General features: G+C 38.6%; 1 protein-coding gene across 1 annotated transcript in view; it reads right to left on the bottom strand.

Moving 5' to 3' along the window:
- Positions 1-15,767, bottom strand: part of PUDP (pseudouridine 5'-phosphatase) — a 66,295-nt gene that overhangs the window by 37,384 nt on the left and 13,144 nt on the right. The window contains exon 2 of the mRNA XM_032678772.1: positions 2,645-2,863. Coding sequence (XP_032534663.1) covers positions 2,645-2,863 — 219 coding nt within the window. The remainder of the gene's footprint in view (positions 1-2,644; positions 2,864-15,767) is intronic.

Here is a 15,767-nt window from a genome sequence, read left to right as displayed (position 1 = left end):
CTGGCAGAGCACGGGAAACTGAAAAATCCTTGACTTGGGGCCAGTGGCTACTTAAACATCAGTGTGTTATCAACTTCGTTCTTGTACTAAATCTAAACCACACCAATATACCTGCAACTAAGAAAAAAACGAACTCTATCCCAGCTGAAATCAGGACAGGTTTCTAACCTGTCAGACAAAGAACTGTTTTGCCAATTCAAGATTCGTACAACTTCCACACTATCCTTAACCGTCACCGACACACCTGTCAATTACTTGATTTGGAAATTAATAGAGCTATCATGTTTGGCAAAATTATGTGCAGAGCTCATTCCACATCCAGAAACAAATGCTGATTTGCTTGAGTCACTTTTTTAAATATCATTGGTCATTTTTTAGCTCTGCTCTCCACCAAATCAAATTTCAATCTTATTTTTTGGACAAACTTTTAGAAATTGATTAAAAAATAGAACCTCACCTGAATATTAACTGTCAAAAGATGGCCAGAGATACAGCACTTCTGTCATCCTACGCCATTAATATGACAATTAACTTTCACTTTCCTGTATTTACCTGTAACCATCTGAAAGATCGATTTAGTCAGAGAACAGTGTAAACTCAAAATGTCATCAGTCTTATATCTTACACAACATATGCAAGAAGCCCATTCTTAATTAAAGAACATTAAGAGCAAATCCACAAGGATTATATGAATAAACACTCTCAGAAGATACAAAAGGGCAGAAGAAAATATCAGATTTAAAAATCTGGTTGATTGGAGAACAGTCCTTAAAGAAACTAGAAGGTAAGCATCGGAGCCATTTCCCTCTACCTTATTAACTGACATCAGCCTGGTCTCTCAAAATTCATGGCAATTTAGCTTGTATCTCATATGCTGCCTCCAAGTAAAGGACAGATCATATCAGTTTAGTGACCAAGGATGCCTCTGCTCTCCACAATGGCCAGTGAGCATAAAGTATGTTAGTTCACATCAATTCTGCTTTAAAAAATACCCTGAAGAAAGTTATCACTTGTATTTAGTTGGACTGAAAAGATAATCAGTTGAACAATTCTGGGGATGATGAAAATGTTTACTTGCTTCTCACACTAAGAATTTTGCTGTTTTCATCCATAATAGCTCAGCTTCAGCAAGCCCAGAATTCACTTTTTGAAGTCAGGAACAGCAGAAAACCTCATGTTTCCTTCAGCTAATCTGTTCCCTCACCTCTCTAACTCTGTTTAAGCCAGCTCAGCCACATTATCACAATCTTCAGCTGGCACACAATATCCACCTAATAGCATCTATTACCTATGCTGTTTCATTACAGCAACTCTTGTCCATGCCTCCTAACATTTTACCCAGTCTGTCCATCTGGCATTTTCTAAACCCAGACTACGTTTTTTTTGTTTGGCTTGCTTGCAAAAGATACAGCTGAAAATTTAGCCCCAGAAGTTTGACATGAAAAATGAAAAACACATCAGTCCATATTTCTCATTGTTTTGGAGAGTTTAACTAGGCTTACAGTTTTAAGTGGAACTATGATTGAGAGAGATGCAATTTGAAAAACCTTGCACATAAAAGACATTAAAGAGATAACTAAATTGGCTGCACAAAATACTCAAGTTTTTTAAGCTGCTAAAAAAACAGCACCTTTTATTTTTGCTGCTTGTTATTTATTCCTAACATATCACATATTTTTAACTTTCATTCTCCTAATGCATTATGAAACTAGGTATAAAAAAGCATCTAAAAATTAAAACATTAATGCACGGTAGAAACTGTCAGAACAAATGAGTACATGTTCAAAGAGAAAAAACGATAACAGTCAAACTCGTACAGTGACATGCAGTTATTTCACTTTAATACTTTTTTTATATTCCTCTCCATCTCCTCCTTTTTTTTCCTTCATAAAGTATTTGCTCTAGAAAGTTTAACATTGTACATAAAGTTACCAGCAATCCTAGGTTTAGGTATCGCTAATCTTGTATGGTTGAGGATTTCTCTCTAGAGCATTTCAGATCTAAATGTAATTGAATATAAAAGTATCCATTCACACTACAGATAAGATTCATGCTCTTGCTTATCTTGAGGTACCTGGTTGAAGCTACTCATTTGGGCATTCTGCACTATCACTGGTGAGGAAACACTCATGTCTTAGGATAACCTGAGGAACCCTCCCTCACCAGTGACACGCTCAGACACTGTTACCTGAGTTTCAGTGTTCAGGCTAAGCGAGATTAATCCCAACTGAAAGAACTCATGGGCTCGCATACTTTTAAATGTGCAGGCAAATTTATTTGTGCTTAACAAAACAAGGCTATGCTCATGGTCAGGGAAGGCTGCCAACAACAATTATAAAGAATGGCTGGTTTACAAAACAGAATTCACGCATATGTACCTAGTCTTTTTTTTTCTTTTAAAACACCTAGAAAAAAGTTTTTCTCCAAGTAAATAGGGAAAGAAGTTTTCTGTACTCCTTGACAGGTAAAATATCTCTTTAGACTGGTAAATAACAGGTGGATTTGAGTAAGACTTGCTAAAATGACAGCAACGAAACAGAATCTGTAAGAGAAACTGTTTTGTGGAAGACAGATTACAAACTTCTGCTTGATTAGCATTTAAATAATTCCATAAAGAGTTTGTAAATATTGAAAAGAAACATACCTGGCATCAATGCAGCAGTACAGAATAGCTTCTCCTGCTTGATTTTACTTTCATTTAGTAGCTCTTCTTTGGTTATTGGAAGATCTAGAACATCTCGAATAATTTCTGCCGATTCAAGGGCTTTCTTACCCATAACCAAGGATTTCACATCCCAGGTATATGATTTTCCAAAACGCCCACAGATCTCTTCGAACACTACTGAATAGAGACGCTCGGTATCTGTCAAACAAACAAAAGAAAAGAAAGAAAATGAAACCCATGTATAGCCAGCTAGGCAGCTGTCTTGCAAATGGACCACATAAATGGTCAGAGAGTGAACTGCCAGGAGCCAGAGGCCTCATACCGAACCGGGTAAAACTGCCTCCCTTTGTTTGCAGAGGGGAACCCAGGCTTCCAGGATCACCTCAGAGGTACCCAGGTTTTTCAAGCTGTCGCTTCTGTGGTAACTACGGGTCTCAACAAAGAACTATGTGGACATTCTCTTTCATCACCCTTCTTTACTATCCAAGTTAGCAAGAAGTGTCTTAATTAAAATACTCCATTTATGCTTTTCATGAGGAAGAAAAGAAGGGAAGGAAGGAAATCTGGTACTTGGGGGATGTCATTACACATTCCATGTAAATTGAAAAAAGAAAAAAAAGAATTAATTATTTAAGAGTGTCTTTGAACAGAAGCTTCTGAGTGCCTTCAAAGACGTAACAGTCATTACTATAGTGCTGCTGGCAGCGCTGCATTTACATGGGATTACTCCAGCAAAACACACCCACTTGTATTTCCAGGGGATTTCAGACAAGAGTAAACTTAAGGCTGAATTTTGGCAGCTTATATGTCAAAGATGTTTTAGCTTTCAAGCTATTTTTTTAATAGAAACAAATAATTCATCCTTTCTCCCCCCCCCCCCAACAAATCTTTGAAAAAGAAGGTCATTAATATTTAATTTAACACTAATATGGGGAAGAAATGTACTTTCAGCTCTTGGTTTCATTTCAGCAAAGATCTTGAACACTGGCTTTTCTACCAGTCTGTTTATCTTTTCAAGTAGTGTCCTTTGAAAAGCCAGCTACTGCTGTTAACCATGCTTTAATTCCCTTGTCATGCATGTCTTTGTTCTGTATCTCTAAAGGTATGTTCATTACTATCACTTTAGCAATGAAAGAGAAGAGAAGAAAAAGAGAAAGAAAGGGAAAGAAAGAAGTTGCTCTTATGAGATTTATTTAGAGAAATTCAGGACTTCACTTATCAACATGTCCTTTGCCACGTAAAAACATTTTTATAGATAATAAAATAGTGAAATAATTCATGTGAGAAGGTAAATTAAGAATACAATGTTTAAAATTCACAGTTCCCCCTTTTCTTTTTTCTTATACACTGTTTTTTCTTCTATATCTCAGACTCACTAGCTGAAGCACATAAAATTCTTACTCTAAATTTAAAATTGAGAAAGAAAATTAATCCTCATCCTGTTAAATAACACATAGCAAGCTAAGTAGAATTAAAACAAAACAAGGAAACAAAAAATTCTAGAACATGAAAATTTTCCTATGAGTCTCTATGATAATTACATGTTAATCTACCTGAAAGTGAAAGATTCAACTCCATAGCTAAAGATACTAATTTAAAAAGTCTCCTTTAAAAAGTATCACATAGCTGACTGGTGAATGAAAATGCTCTTCTCATTTCTAGCTCTCATCTCTTGATATATCTTTTACATGGACATTATCAGCAGGATGTTCTGTCCATCTACTCGCTACATTTCACTGGGAATGAGTAATATTCATTCCCCAGTCACATATCATCTTCTAGTCATTTTTATAGTGACCCTTCTATGTAACAGCACAGGCAGCTCCACTGGTGGTGTTTGCAGTGTGCAAAAGCTAGTCACAATAAATACAAATAAAGTGACTAGAATGACAGAGGCACCGGATTACTCAACTTGTGATCTGGCACAAAAATATGCTGATGTGTATTCAGAAAGACCTACAGGTCACCTGGCAACAGACCACAGTGCATAAGTGGAGTGCATGATCTGATCAAATCACTGCAGAGTCAGAATTAGAAGTGCAGATCTACCCAGGCAGAGGGTACAGTAAGCATCAAAGCAGTATCTAAACCTCAGCTTTATCAATCACTTACACATGAGGACAGTTTATTACAGAAGGTTATGACCTCAGGAATGAATACAGAACTTGATTTTTTCAGAATGTTTTACACATTCTGAATTTATTAAAATTAGGTTATTGTGATTCTAAAATAATCTGTAGTTTATCAAGGAGATAGGGCTGGTTGGCATGAAAGCTTCTTTTAGCTGTAGCTCATCTTAATCATTAGTTTTGAGTTCTTTGTCTGAATAACCCATCCCAACTTTGCATTAAGCTTTCCAGATGAAATACACCTATGATTTATCCTTCTGCTAGGAGTTCAAACTGCCTTAAAGAGAATTTTAATTGTGTGTTTTCAAGATATTTTAGTAAGTCAAAATCAGATCCCAGACACCGAAACTCGGCAAGAGTTTTGTTTTGTTGTTTGTTTGGGTTTTTTTAGGGATATTGAAATGGTTAAGGAGAATAATTTTAATTTAGGCAACAGGTTTCTTGTATCCATACCTGTGAGGTAGATTTCTATTTAAACGTAGAAGAGTATCATTTTCAGTATTCGATTTAGCCAAATTCAAACACAGACAGTCATTTTTACCAACACTGTGGTCCAAGACTGAGAAAATCTCATTGGATTTCATCACTATCAATAGCGAATGAACACAGAAACTGATTTTGCTTTCCTAACAGTCTTTCACAATATTCCTTTAATCTCTTTGGGGTATGCAACTGTGTAAAAAACCCACACATATTACTGAAATGCTCAACTAGGGTACAAGAAATAAATATAATTATAAACCAGACTACAATTATAGAAGTGTGAATTTTTCCTTTGCTTTTTGCAACTCAATTGATGGCATTTAGCACAGCATAAACTGTAAACTTGCAAACAAATCTATACAATGGCTGGAATGGTGGGGGCAATCAAGACTCCAGAAAGTATCAGATGTTTCCTCTAATCATGGAGTTATAGTAATAGTAACAACATTCACATTTTCTGTCATTTCTGGATTTAAATATAACACAGACCCTTGTGTGCTTATTATCCCACTGAATCAACCGAACAGTTTGAAAGAACACAAGATTTAAACAGAGCAATGGCAAAGCCAAAGTAGTGACAGATTTCCCATCAGAAAGACTGACTTTTGTTGAGTCCTGAGTATCACATGCAGAACTCAATCAATGGTCCTCATGCCCACCTATTTCAACATCAGCAAAATCATGAACTCACGGTTCCTTTCCCTCTCTCTCTCTCTCTCTCTCCAGCATACAAAGACACGGCTGATCAGCTCACTGACCAGTCGTGTCAAGTTTGTGAGACTCAGGAGGATAAAAAATGCTGCAGCACTACGTGAGAGCAAGGAAATGGATGTCTTTCAATAAGTCTCTGTGCTCTAAAGGGATCACTCATCAATCTTTCCATTCTACAACCTCTCTCCCCACAGGCAGTACATGCCTGTAGCTCATTCAGTCACAGAAGTGAACCGATTCTTGAAATATCCATATAACTGAGGATATGAGTATCAAACAGTGGGACATCCAACACAATTCCGAATGGTATGTGGACTATCACAGAGTTTAGGAAGAACCACTGGCAAGGTAAAAGCTACTGAACAGCAAACAGAACAGAACAAGGAACATCCTCTCAACACAAAAAAGAAATTAAGATATTACTATCCACAACTTATCAATTATAGTTCCATCTCAAAAACAATCAAAGGAAAAAAAAGAAAAAAAAAGCCAAAACCCACCAAACCACAAAAATAAAAAGGGTCACCGAGGGAGCAATACTTTTTGTCACTAAATAAAGCATTGTGCATAACTCATTCCCCATTCTTCTGCTATCCTTATAATTTCTTTCAGAGAGAATTTAAGACTTTCCTCTTGAGGTATCAGCAGTCAAACAGGACAGACAAAACCAATATAAATGATGCAAAATACTAGTAACTATACAAATGTCACTAGAACAGGTCTGAAATTGCAAAACAATAATTTAGTCCACTTGGAACCACTGAAGAATTAGAGCTGAAGGCTCCCGAGTTAGCAAAGATCAGAAAATAAAAGGAAAGTTTTTTAAATTTTATTTTTTATCTTGCAATTTGTGGCAAAAGGTCAGTCTTGGACTTCCAACATCCTTTCATTCATACTTTCACTACTATGAAAGCTAATTTAAAAATGCATGACTATGGTCACCTGTGATGGCTAATAGAAGAAAATATCCAGCAGTTTCACAGCTGACCTCAAAATCACTTACAGCAGTTCAGCAAAAGTTGGGATAAGGAAGGCAGGCAACAGAAATTATCTTTTGCGCAATGGCCTAAAGTGTTACAGCACTAGTCCAGAAAACGAAACTCAGCCTTCCAAACACCCTAAGGGCCTGAGCCTACTTTTCTAACATCACATTAATTTTTTTATGCTATTATGTCATATACATATATATACACTTTTATACATATAATCCATTTATATGCTTATGTATATATAGATAAAGCACATAAGCATATATTTTTATATATTTACTTATATATAGTCTATGTATAGCACTGTGTTTTACAGGCAAAAGCTGTCTAAAGAATAAAACTCAGGATGAGTACAATCCAGTGAATACAAATCAACCTGGAGCCTGTTGACTCAACGGCTCATTAAAGAGATGTGGTTTAAACTGCTTAGCAAAGAAAGCCTCCTGAGGAGAAAAGGAGAAAAAGGGACATTCTATTCTTTGAAGACAAGGAAAAGGAATGTTCTATTCTTTACTGTAGTATCCCCCCCATTCCTTCCATGAACTTGCTTAGGAAGAAAAATGAAATCTAAATTTATCATTTTAGAGACACCCATTTCAGTCACTGTCACAGGATGAAATGAGCATTCCTTTCACACATTGCTCAACCAAAATATTTGAGCCATGCCTAAATGTCAAGGCATGTGGTGCTGATGTACTCAGCCAGGTGGGTTGAACCTAAAGGTAGTCTGGACCATCAAACTAAAGGAAATGCTGCTGCAGTATTTATGTCTTTAACCTTTCAGCTGATCTACTCTTATAACCAGTACCACTTAAGTTCATCTTATTGTTACCTGGACATTAAAGGAAGGTGAAGTCTCTATTAAAATAAACACTAAACACCAAATAATAGTTACTTCAAAATCATGAGGTAGTTATAAAGAGCAAGTTATTCAGTAAACCATTTTACATAACTGATAAACCATAACCTCCAAAGATAAAGAAAAAAAATTACTATAATTGCTGAAAATTAAAATGACTGCTTCCAATTTGAGTAGTGATCTGCACATCATTATATTTTTGATTAGCGCTTAGAAAAATTCACTGAAAATGATCCATTATTCATTTTAGTAAGGAGCAGGTAGAAGTATTCTGGAGCTTTAATTTTTGCAAACCTTCTCCTTTTTTTCATTGTACTTGAATATTAATATAAGTACACTCCAAGATAGATGAATACGTTACACAGTGATTACTTCACTAAGTCCAGAGAAACACACTGCCACTGGCTAAGTCAGTGCGGTCAAACTGTTTGCCCTTCTCTGATTTCAGACATCCTACTATGAATTCAGGTTGTTGCTAACAGGTCTAAAAAGACAGTAAGTTTGGTGCCCAAACAATAGCAGCTGTATGGAACTGTTCCCAAATGACTATCACGTATTTGCCCCTCTGGGCTTATATTACTGGGAGAATTCTTCAGTGGTAGCTACAGAGGAAGCCAATTTCTCATTTTATATGCAGAAAAACATATTACTTCTAGGAGAGGGAAAGAAGCTTCTGAACAAATTCAAAAGGCTTTTAGTTTACATTAATATAGCAGACCTATCTTAATGCTATCTTGTATTCTCATATACACCTTATCCTTCCTTTTAATGCCACAGAGAAGTGAAAGAAACAGTTCACGAATAAACCATGCAAACGTTTTTCTGATGTGGAACTGTAAACAAACACTCTGGCACAATACAAAATAGTGCATGAAAAAGTAAAGATAAGTCTGTATTTCAACTCCAGAGCACGAGGGAATCCAACTTTGAAATAGCAGGCAATATATATGACTTAACGCAAAACATTCCAACACTGTACTTACTAAGCATCACCTATGTGACAGCATCATATTAGTTTAAAAATAGAAAAGCTATTGATTCACAGAAACTGCCTGATATGCTTTCCTAAACTCTCATGGAGAGCCTTAACCATTAAAAATAGAACTATGCAAACAGCAGTTGATATGGTGCCTAAAAAATCCCGCCTGTAGGATCAAAACCTACAGTTAACAGTGAAGCAGCTTCTTAAAATGTGTATGAGGAGACTCGAGTCAGGTCACAGTTACACCACCATTAACATATGAGCGACTATACCAAGGCAACAGTGTTACACAAGGAATGTTCTCAACCAGAGAAGCAACTGCCACCTCTGAACACACTATCAGCTTATAACATGTTCACAAGAAGTTAGCCTTTCACCAAGGTGGTACCTCCTCTTCTTGAGATGTTGCTAACAACACATAGCAGCAGTTCACTGACCCGAGGAACACAAAACAGGGTTTATAAAGTTGTTTTGGAATGAGATGTTCCAAGGCATGTGGATAAAACTACCACACAAAATAGATGAAACCAGAAGGATCACTGTATTATCAAATTCAGCAGAAGAATAACCAATGATATCTTCTTAGTGAAAATTCTGGAGGGTTAATCATGGCTGGATGTCAGGTACCCACCCAAACTGCTCTGTCACTTCCCTTCTAAGCTGATCTGGGGAGAGAAAATACAATGAAAAACTTGTGGGTCGAGATAAGGGTAGGGAGAGATCACTCACCAGCTACCATCACAAGCAAAACAGATTCAGCTTGGGGAAATATATCAATCAAATCAGAGTAGGGGAATAGGAAATAACATCAAATCTTAAAACACCTTCCCTGCACCCATCCCTTCTTCCTGGGCTTAATTTTACTCCCAAGTTCTCTACCTTGTCCACTGCAGCAGCACAGTGGGCAGGGAAGGAGGGTTGCCTTTAGTTCATCAAGTCCCTGCTGCTCATTCCTCTGCAGGGGAAGGACTCCTCACACTCTTCCCCTGCTCCATTGTGGGGTCCTTGCCCCTGCAGACAGACCTCTATGAACTTATCACAGTCTGAGTCCTTCCCATGGGCTGTAGTTCTTTACCAGCTGCCCCAGCATGGGGCCCTTCCAGGGGTTGCAGTCCTTCAGGAAGACAGTTCCAGTATGGGTGCCCTGTGGGGTCACAGGTCCTGCCAGCAAACCCACTCCAGCATGTGGTTCCCACAGGACCACAGCCTTCTTCAGGCATTCACCTGCTTCATCATGGAGTCCTCCAGGGGCTGCAGGTGAATATTTGCTCCACTGTGGACCTCCATGGGATTTAGGGGCACAGCTGCCTCACCATGGTCTGCACTACAGGCTGCAGGAGAATCTCTGCTCCAGCGTCTGGAGCACCTCCTCCCCCTCCTTCTTCACTGACCTTGGTGTCTGCAAGGCTGTTTCTCTCACATTTCTTGCTCCTCTGTCCTTGCTGCTGTTGCGCAGCAGTTTTTTTACCTTCTTAAATCTGTCACCCCCAGATGATGGGCTCAGCCTCGGCCAGCAGCAGATCCATCTTGCAGTGGGCTGGCATTGGCACTGTTGGACACTGGGGAAGCTCTGGCAGCTTTTCACAAAGCCAGCTCAACAGCCCACCCCACAACCCACCCCTTCCCACTGCCAGAACCTTGCTTCACACACCCAATACAAATATATATTTTCTTGAGGAAAAGCTATAAAAAACATAACCTTCCCTGAACCATCCCAGATCTGTTCTGTTTAACCCACAACCTAAAAGAGCAACAATGGAAAAAAGAATAGTCATGAGAGTGGAAAGAAGGGTCAGAAAATTTTTTTCCTTCCTCAAAAAAAACCCCAACAAAATGAGACCATAGAGGAAATTCTCTCCAGCACACCACAGCTTTCTTAAACATACTGATTTCCTTATTCTCAGAAAGCTTTCTCCTGCCCTGGAGACTACATATAGATAGATAGATAGATAGATAGATATACACATATATAAAAGGCTTAATCAAGTTGCAAATTGAAGACTTTCACTGTTATATGTTTCTAAATCACTTTCTGTAACACTGTCAAAAAAGTCAGTTTCCTCAACAGTGGAAACATTGCAAAAGACAGAGTGACTTCAACAGAAAACAAAATCATTATTTTTCCACTGTGATCTTGGACAATGTTCTAAACTTAATTGCAGCAATGTGTCAAACATACTACCACAAAAGAAGTATAAAGAACTACAGATTAATAAAGCTAATCTCTTCTGTCCACTCAAGAGCACCCAAATTTTTTGAAGTAAATCTGCTGATGGAGTAATTTCTCTGTGGTGATATCACCAAGAGCAAAAAAAAATCAAACATCATCAAATAGCTTGATTCTCCCAGAGTGAGGATGTCCCATCATGGCTGACGATTTACAGTCAAGAGGAAAGAGTCAGAATACTGCAAGACCCGATCACAGTGACTCTTTAACAGTTATATACCAAGAACTCCTAATCATAACCATAACCTAAAAAAAAAAAAAAAAAGGAGAATCAGATCTTTGAGATTCATGATGTAAGTGTGATACAGCAAACTGAAAATTGTTTTATAAGCTGTAATACCTGTTTGAAAACTGTAGAAGGAACCTCAAAATCATGGTATAGATACCAATATAATGAACTTCCAATACCACATAACAGTGGACTTTCTACAGGTGAGCCACAGGTTTCTCTGAAGTTACATGACCACAGCCCTTGCCTCTCATGTGGGGCTGAGGATCAGAGTAGAGAGGTTATTCTCACAGAGCGCTGAAAAACTTCACACAGAGACTGTGAGAGTTGTCCTACCTCCAGACTTAGCAGTAAACCAGAGGCAAGTCCTAACTGACTCTCAGATCAAATACAGCCTGTAGCCTAAAGCAGGACCACTCAAAGTTAGTGGGCTATCATGAATGATGGTACATGAGCTCTTCTTGTTTCCTAACACAATGAGTAGAAACACAGAACTACTGGAAGACTGTCATTTGCTTTAGAATATAATCAGCTTGCTTATAAATAGCAGAGTGAAATAAAAACTTATACTTGGCCATGGAAGCTTTTAACTAAGCCCCACCGAAGCCACTGAGAGATAGGTACCTAAACCATAGAAAATTTGGGTTGGAAAGGACCTTGAAGTATCACTTAGTCCAACCCCCTGCCAGGGGCAGGGATATCTTGCATTGGATCAGGTTGCTCAAAGCTCCACCCAACACACAATGCTTTTGTGTTTCTGAGTTAAAATACCATTTGTACTCCAAAATCTGAACTGCAGATGCTGTGCACTGAGAACACCCCGTATGGCAAAAGGAACTTTTCCTATTCCCAGGAAATTAAGCTACTCAGCTGCAGTCTGTTTCTGTACTACACTTTTGTAATATTCCCCAATAAACTGACACAGAGTTCAGTATGCAATAACAGTTTTATAATGGGATTCTCTTTATTTTCCTCATGAGTGTTAACACACTAATTCTCAGACCTGCTACTGAAGAGAGGTATAGTTTTCCTCTCAGTATGTATTTGAAATTTTGCTGGAAAACTTTAGCCTCTCTGTATAGACAATTTAGTCTACCTAGTAATACTAGTATATATCACACTTTTAAAAATAGCCTTTATTAGCCGTAAAATCTTATCAGCATATTTTAAGCTAGGTTTCTGTTGTGAAAAATTGTTTCCCTAAAATTCTACTTCCTATCTACTTAATATGGCAGATGCAGATTGATTAGGAAGCCTGAAAAACAAATATAAATATGAGGCATTGACTACAGTTCCTGTAAGAGATGGAAGAGACAATTCAAAATTAAACATTTGATGAAAATACCTGTGAAAGGGTTTCAAATCACCTCATTTTGAAACCATCCCAAGGACATTCATCTGCAAAAAACTGCATCAATCTCTTTACTGCACATAAAAATTATTTTCTTGTAGTAGAAGTGGTACACAGAACACAAAAATTTGGCACATATTAGGTGTCTAAAGGTTTATGTACTGGACCCGGTCCTCACTTTCAAGTAAAAATATTTTAGCTTTTAAAGCTTTTCTAAGAGTGGTATTTCCTGGTAGAGAGGAGGTGATTGAGAACTCTCAACTCCCATGCTTGGATCAAACTGACTTTGTATTATTTTAGCATATTATGACAATTCTAAACTAGCATAAGGTCTTCAAACATCAAAATCCATTTAACCTAAACTCTACTATCTCTTGTTTAAAACAGGGGGAAAATAATAAAACAGCACCAGAGATGTTTTATAAGAAGACAAAAAACTTATCCACACTACAATCCTGTAAGAATACAGTGATTACTAAAAGGTTCAGACAGAAAATCTCACCAACATGTCAGTGAACCCAATTCACATGAGGACTACAGGAGAAACAGAAAGCTGGAAGGAGACTCTCCAACAGTAGCTATTAAGGTTTTATTTTCAGCTATCTCAAAGGGGAGAGGCTGAATCTTCTTTTGCTAGAGAGTCGTTCTGGACATAATGGAAATGTTGTGTTATGACTCTGTTTTGAGTGTGACAGCTTAGAGTTACAAGAAACGCCGCTGTACATCCAGCTAAATGAAATAAAAAATACGTGTTCAGAGACTCATACGGTGCAAGAAACTTTAGTCTATCATTTCATCTTCCATATGAGTAATGTGATAAAAATAAAAAGAGATACTGTGAACTGAACTAGAAGTCATTCCACTTTCACTCAATCTTTCTTTCCTTCTACCTCAGTTCTGCAAGCTGAGGTCAAAGTTTACATCTTGAGACACAAACAGCTTCACTCTCCTGTGGCTGGAATTTAATAAGCCTGACACAGGAGTTACTACACTGGGGTGTGCTTAGTTCTACTGCAACAGTGCTTGCAAAAGGCAGGCTGGTAAATTATATGCTCAATAAGTAGACAGAGGAGATTTTTTACTTTATTTTCAATAATAGCCCCAACTTCCTTCCCTCCATCCAAAATCTAAAGAAGGAAAAAAAAAAATCCAGTCGCCTTTCTCTCACTACTCAGTATGAGGTAAAAATCTAATGAAATCAATGAAGTCACAACAGTACAAGCAAGAAATAAACAAGCTCACAGTTTCTGAATATAAACATGTGCAATAAGGTATACATTTCCAATTCCACAGAATCTAACATGAATTTAGATTTACAAAAAAGAAAAAAATTATTTTCTACCATACTGCTTATAAACGTGAAAATTGCTTCTGAAGGTGCATTGCAGGTAGCTGTTACCAAGGGGCAAGACGTTTAAGGAAATTAGGAAAAAAATTAGCCTCCATCACTGTCATGGTTTGAGATAGCCCAAATTCCAATTCCCTAGCTCCATCCCCCCTCCCACATCTCAACCCAATGTGAGATGGGTTTTTTTCCAGACAAAACACAACCAGACTCAGAATGGGGAAAGGGAATATATTACAATGACTATACAAATAAATACTACAATACATTATACACACGACTACAACTATCTCTACCATGACATAAGTATTTACAATGGATCAGATCTCTTCTCCCCTCCAAATAAAAGTCCAGGAGGGAAAGAAGGACAGATCCCTTCCAGTCTCTCAGGGCAGCAGCTTCTTCAGAGTAGCAGTCACTAAGCAGCAGCATCTTCTAAGGTAGCAGGCTCTCTCTCTCTCTTCTGTCTCTTGTAGCAGCTGATAGCTGGATCTCTGCCAGCACACACGAGGGGGAGTATCCCCCTCGGCCACTCGTCTCTCCAAACGAGTGGTCTTCCGTGGGCTTCGTCACCCCAGACAAGGTCGTATCACCACGTCATATCACGAAGCACAGGGGGTCTTCGTGACGGTCTGGTATCTTCAGGAGATTCAAGCTCCTTGCAGGGCCTCTGTGCCCTGTTTCAGGCTGCGAGCTTCTTTGTAGCTTGCAGCAAGGGAGGGCCCTCAAGGCCAACCTCCCACACTCCGTCCTGGCTGAGCTCTCAGGACGACCGAGCTTCTCAGCTCCTCTCTCTCTCTCTCCGCTGCTGCATGTACTTCAGGGCTCCTCTCAAAATAGGAGTCCATCTATTCCTCCTTCTCGGAGGTCTCAAAGGAGTTTTGGGGGGTCTGGTATCAGTTCTTACCCCCAAGAACTCTGTAGAACTCAGCTGCTGACTCTCCTTCCCTCAGGTCTCCTTCCAGGAGTCCCTTCTCTGGTGCTGCATGTCTTTGTTGCTTCTTCGGTTCAGTTCTGGCTGCTGCTTTCTCCGGCCACTGCCACGGCCACTGCCCACGATGGAGAAAACATCTCCCAGTATAACTATAGGCACCTAGCCCAGCATTATGCTGTTCCAGGTCCCCACAGGCCCCCCCGCTGGGGCTGGGGGCCAAAGCCCCCCTGTGGGGCTCAGAGCCCCTTCCTCGTGGCTCACAACATGGCCACCTTCTTCTCCCTCCAACTACAACTCTTCTCTTCCGGTCTGGTTGTGATATGTTTACATTTTTGCAGGAGCGCTCATTGGACAGAATTTCAAAACTTCCAGGGGTTTCCACCCCTTGGGGTCTACCACTTTTCTTATCCTCTGGGGAAAACAAGGTCCAAACCACTACAATCACCTTACAAGGTATGGAAAAAATCTATAGCTAGAAACAATTAATAGAAGTATCACTTATGCAACTATATATAATTAGTATAAAACCAAATATGAACAGCTGTATTCAGTGGTATCCAAACAGATTTGGCATACAAAATCTAGAATGAAGTAGAAGTTACCAACACCTCATGAAATAATTCTGAAAAATACCATTTGTAACAATTGCTGTTCAATAAATAGCTTCCCTAACCCCATTTCAGTAATTTCGTTTTGCTTGATCTAAAATCAAGCTTACAATCAGCAAGAGAAACTGCCTGCTTCATTTGCTGAATCCACTGAACTGAGCCACCGAACCTAAATGACTTTTAGATAAAAAAGTCCCATACCTTTTGACTCATTATGTTTTTAAACCGTTAGAAGAACTAACCTGTCGTAGGCAT

This window comes from Chiroxiphia lanceolata, chromosome 2 (assembly GCF_009829145.1).
Source record: "Chiroxiphia lanceolata isolate bChiLan1 chromosome 2, bChiLan1.pri, whole genome shotgun sequence".
NCBI classification, from domain to species: domain Eukaryota; kingdom Metazoa; phylum Chordata; class Aves; order Passeriformes; family Pipridae; genus Chiroxiphia; species Chiroxiphia lanceolata.
This window is presented reverse-complemented; position numbering and strand designations above follow the sequence as displayed.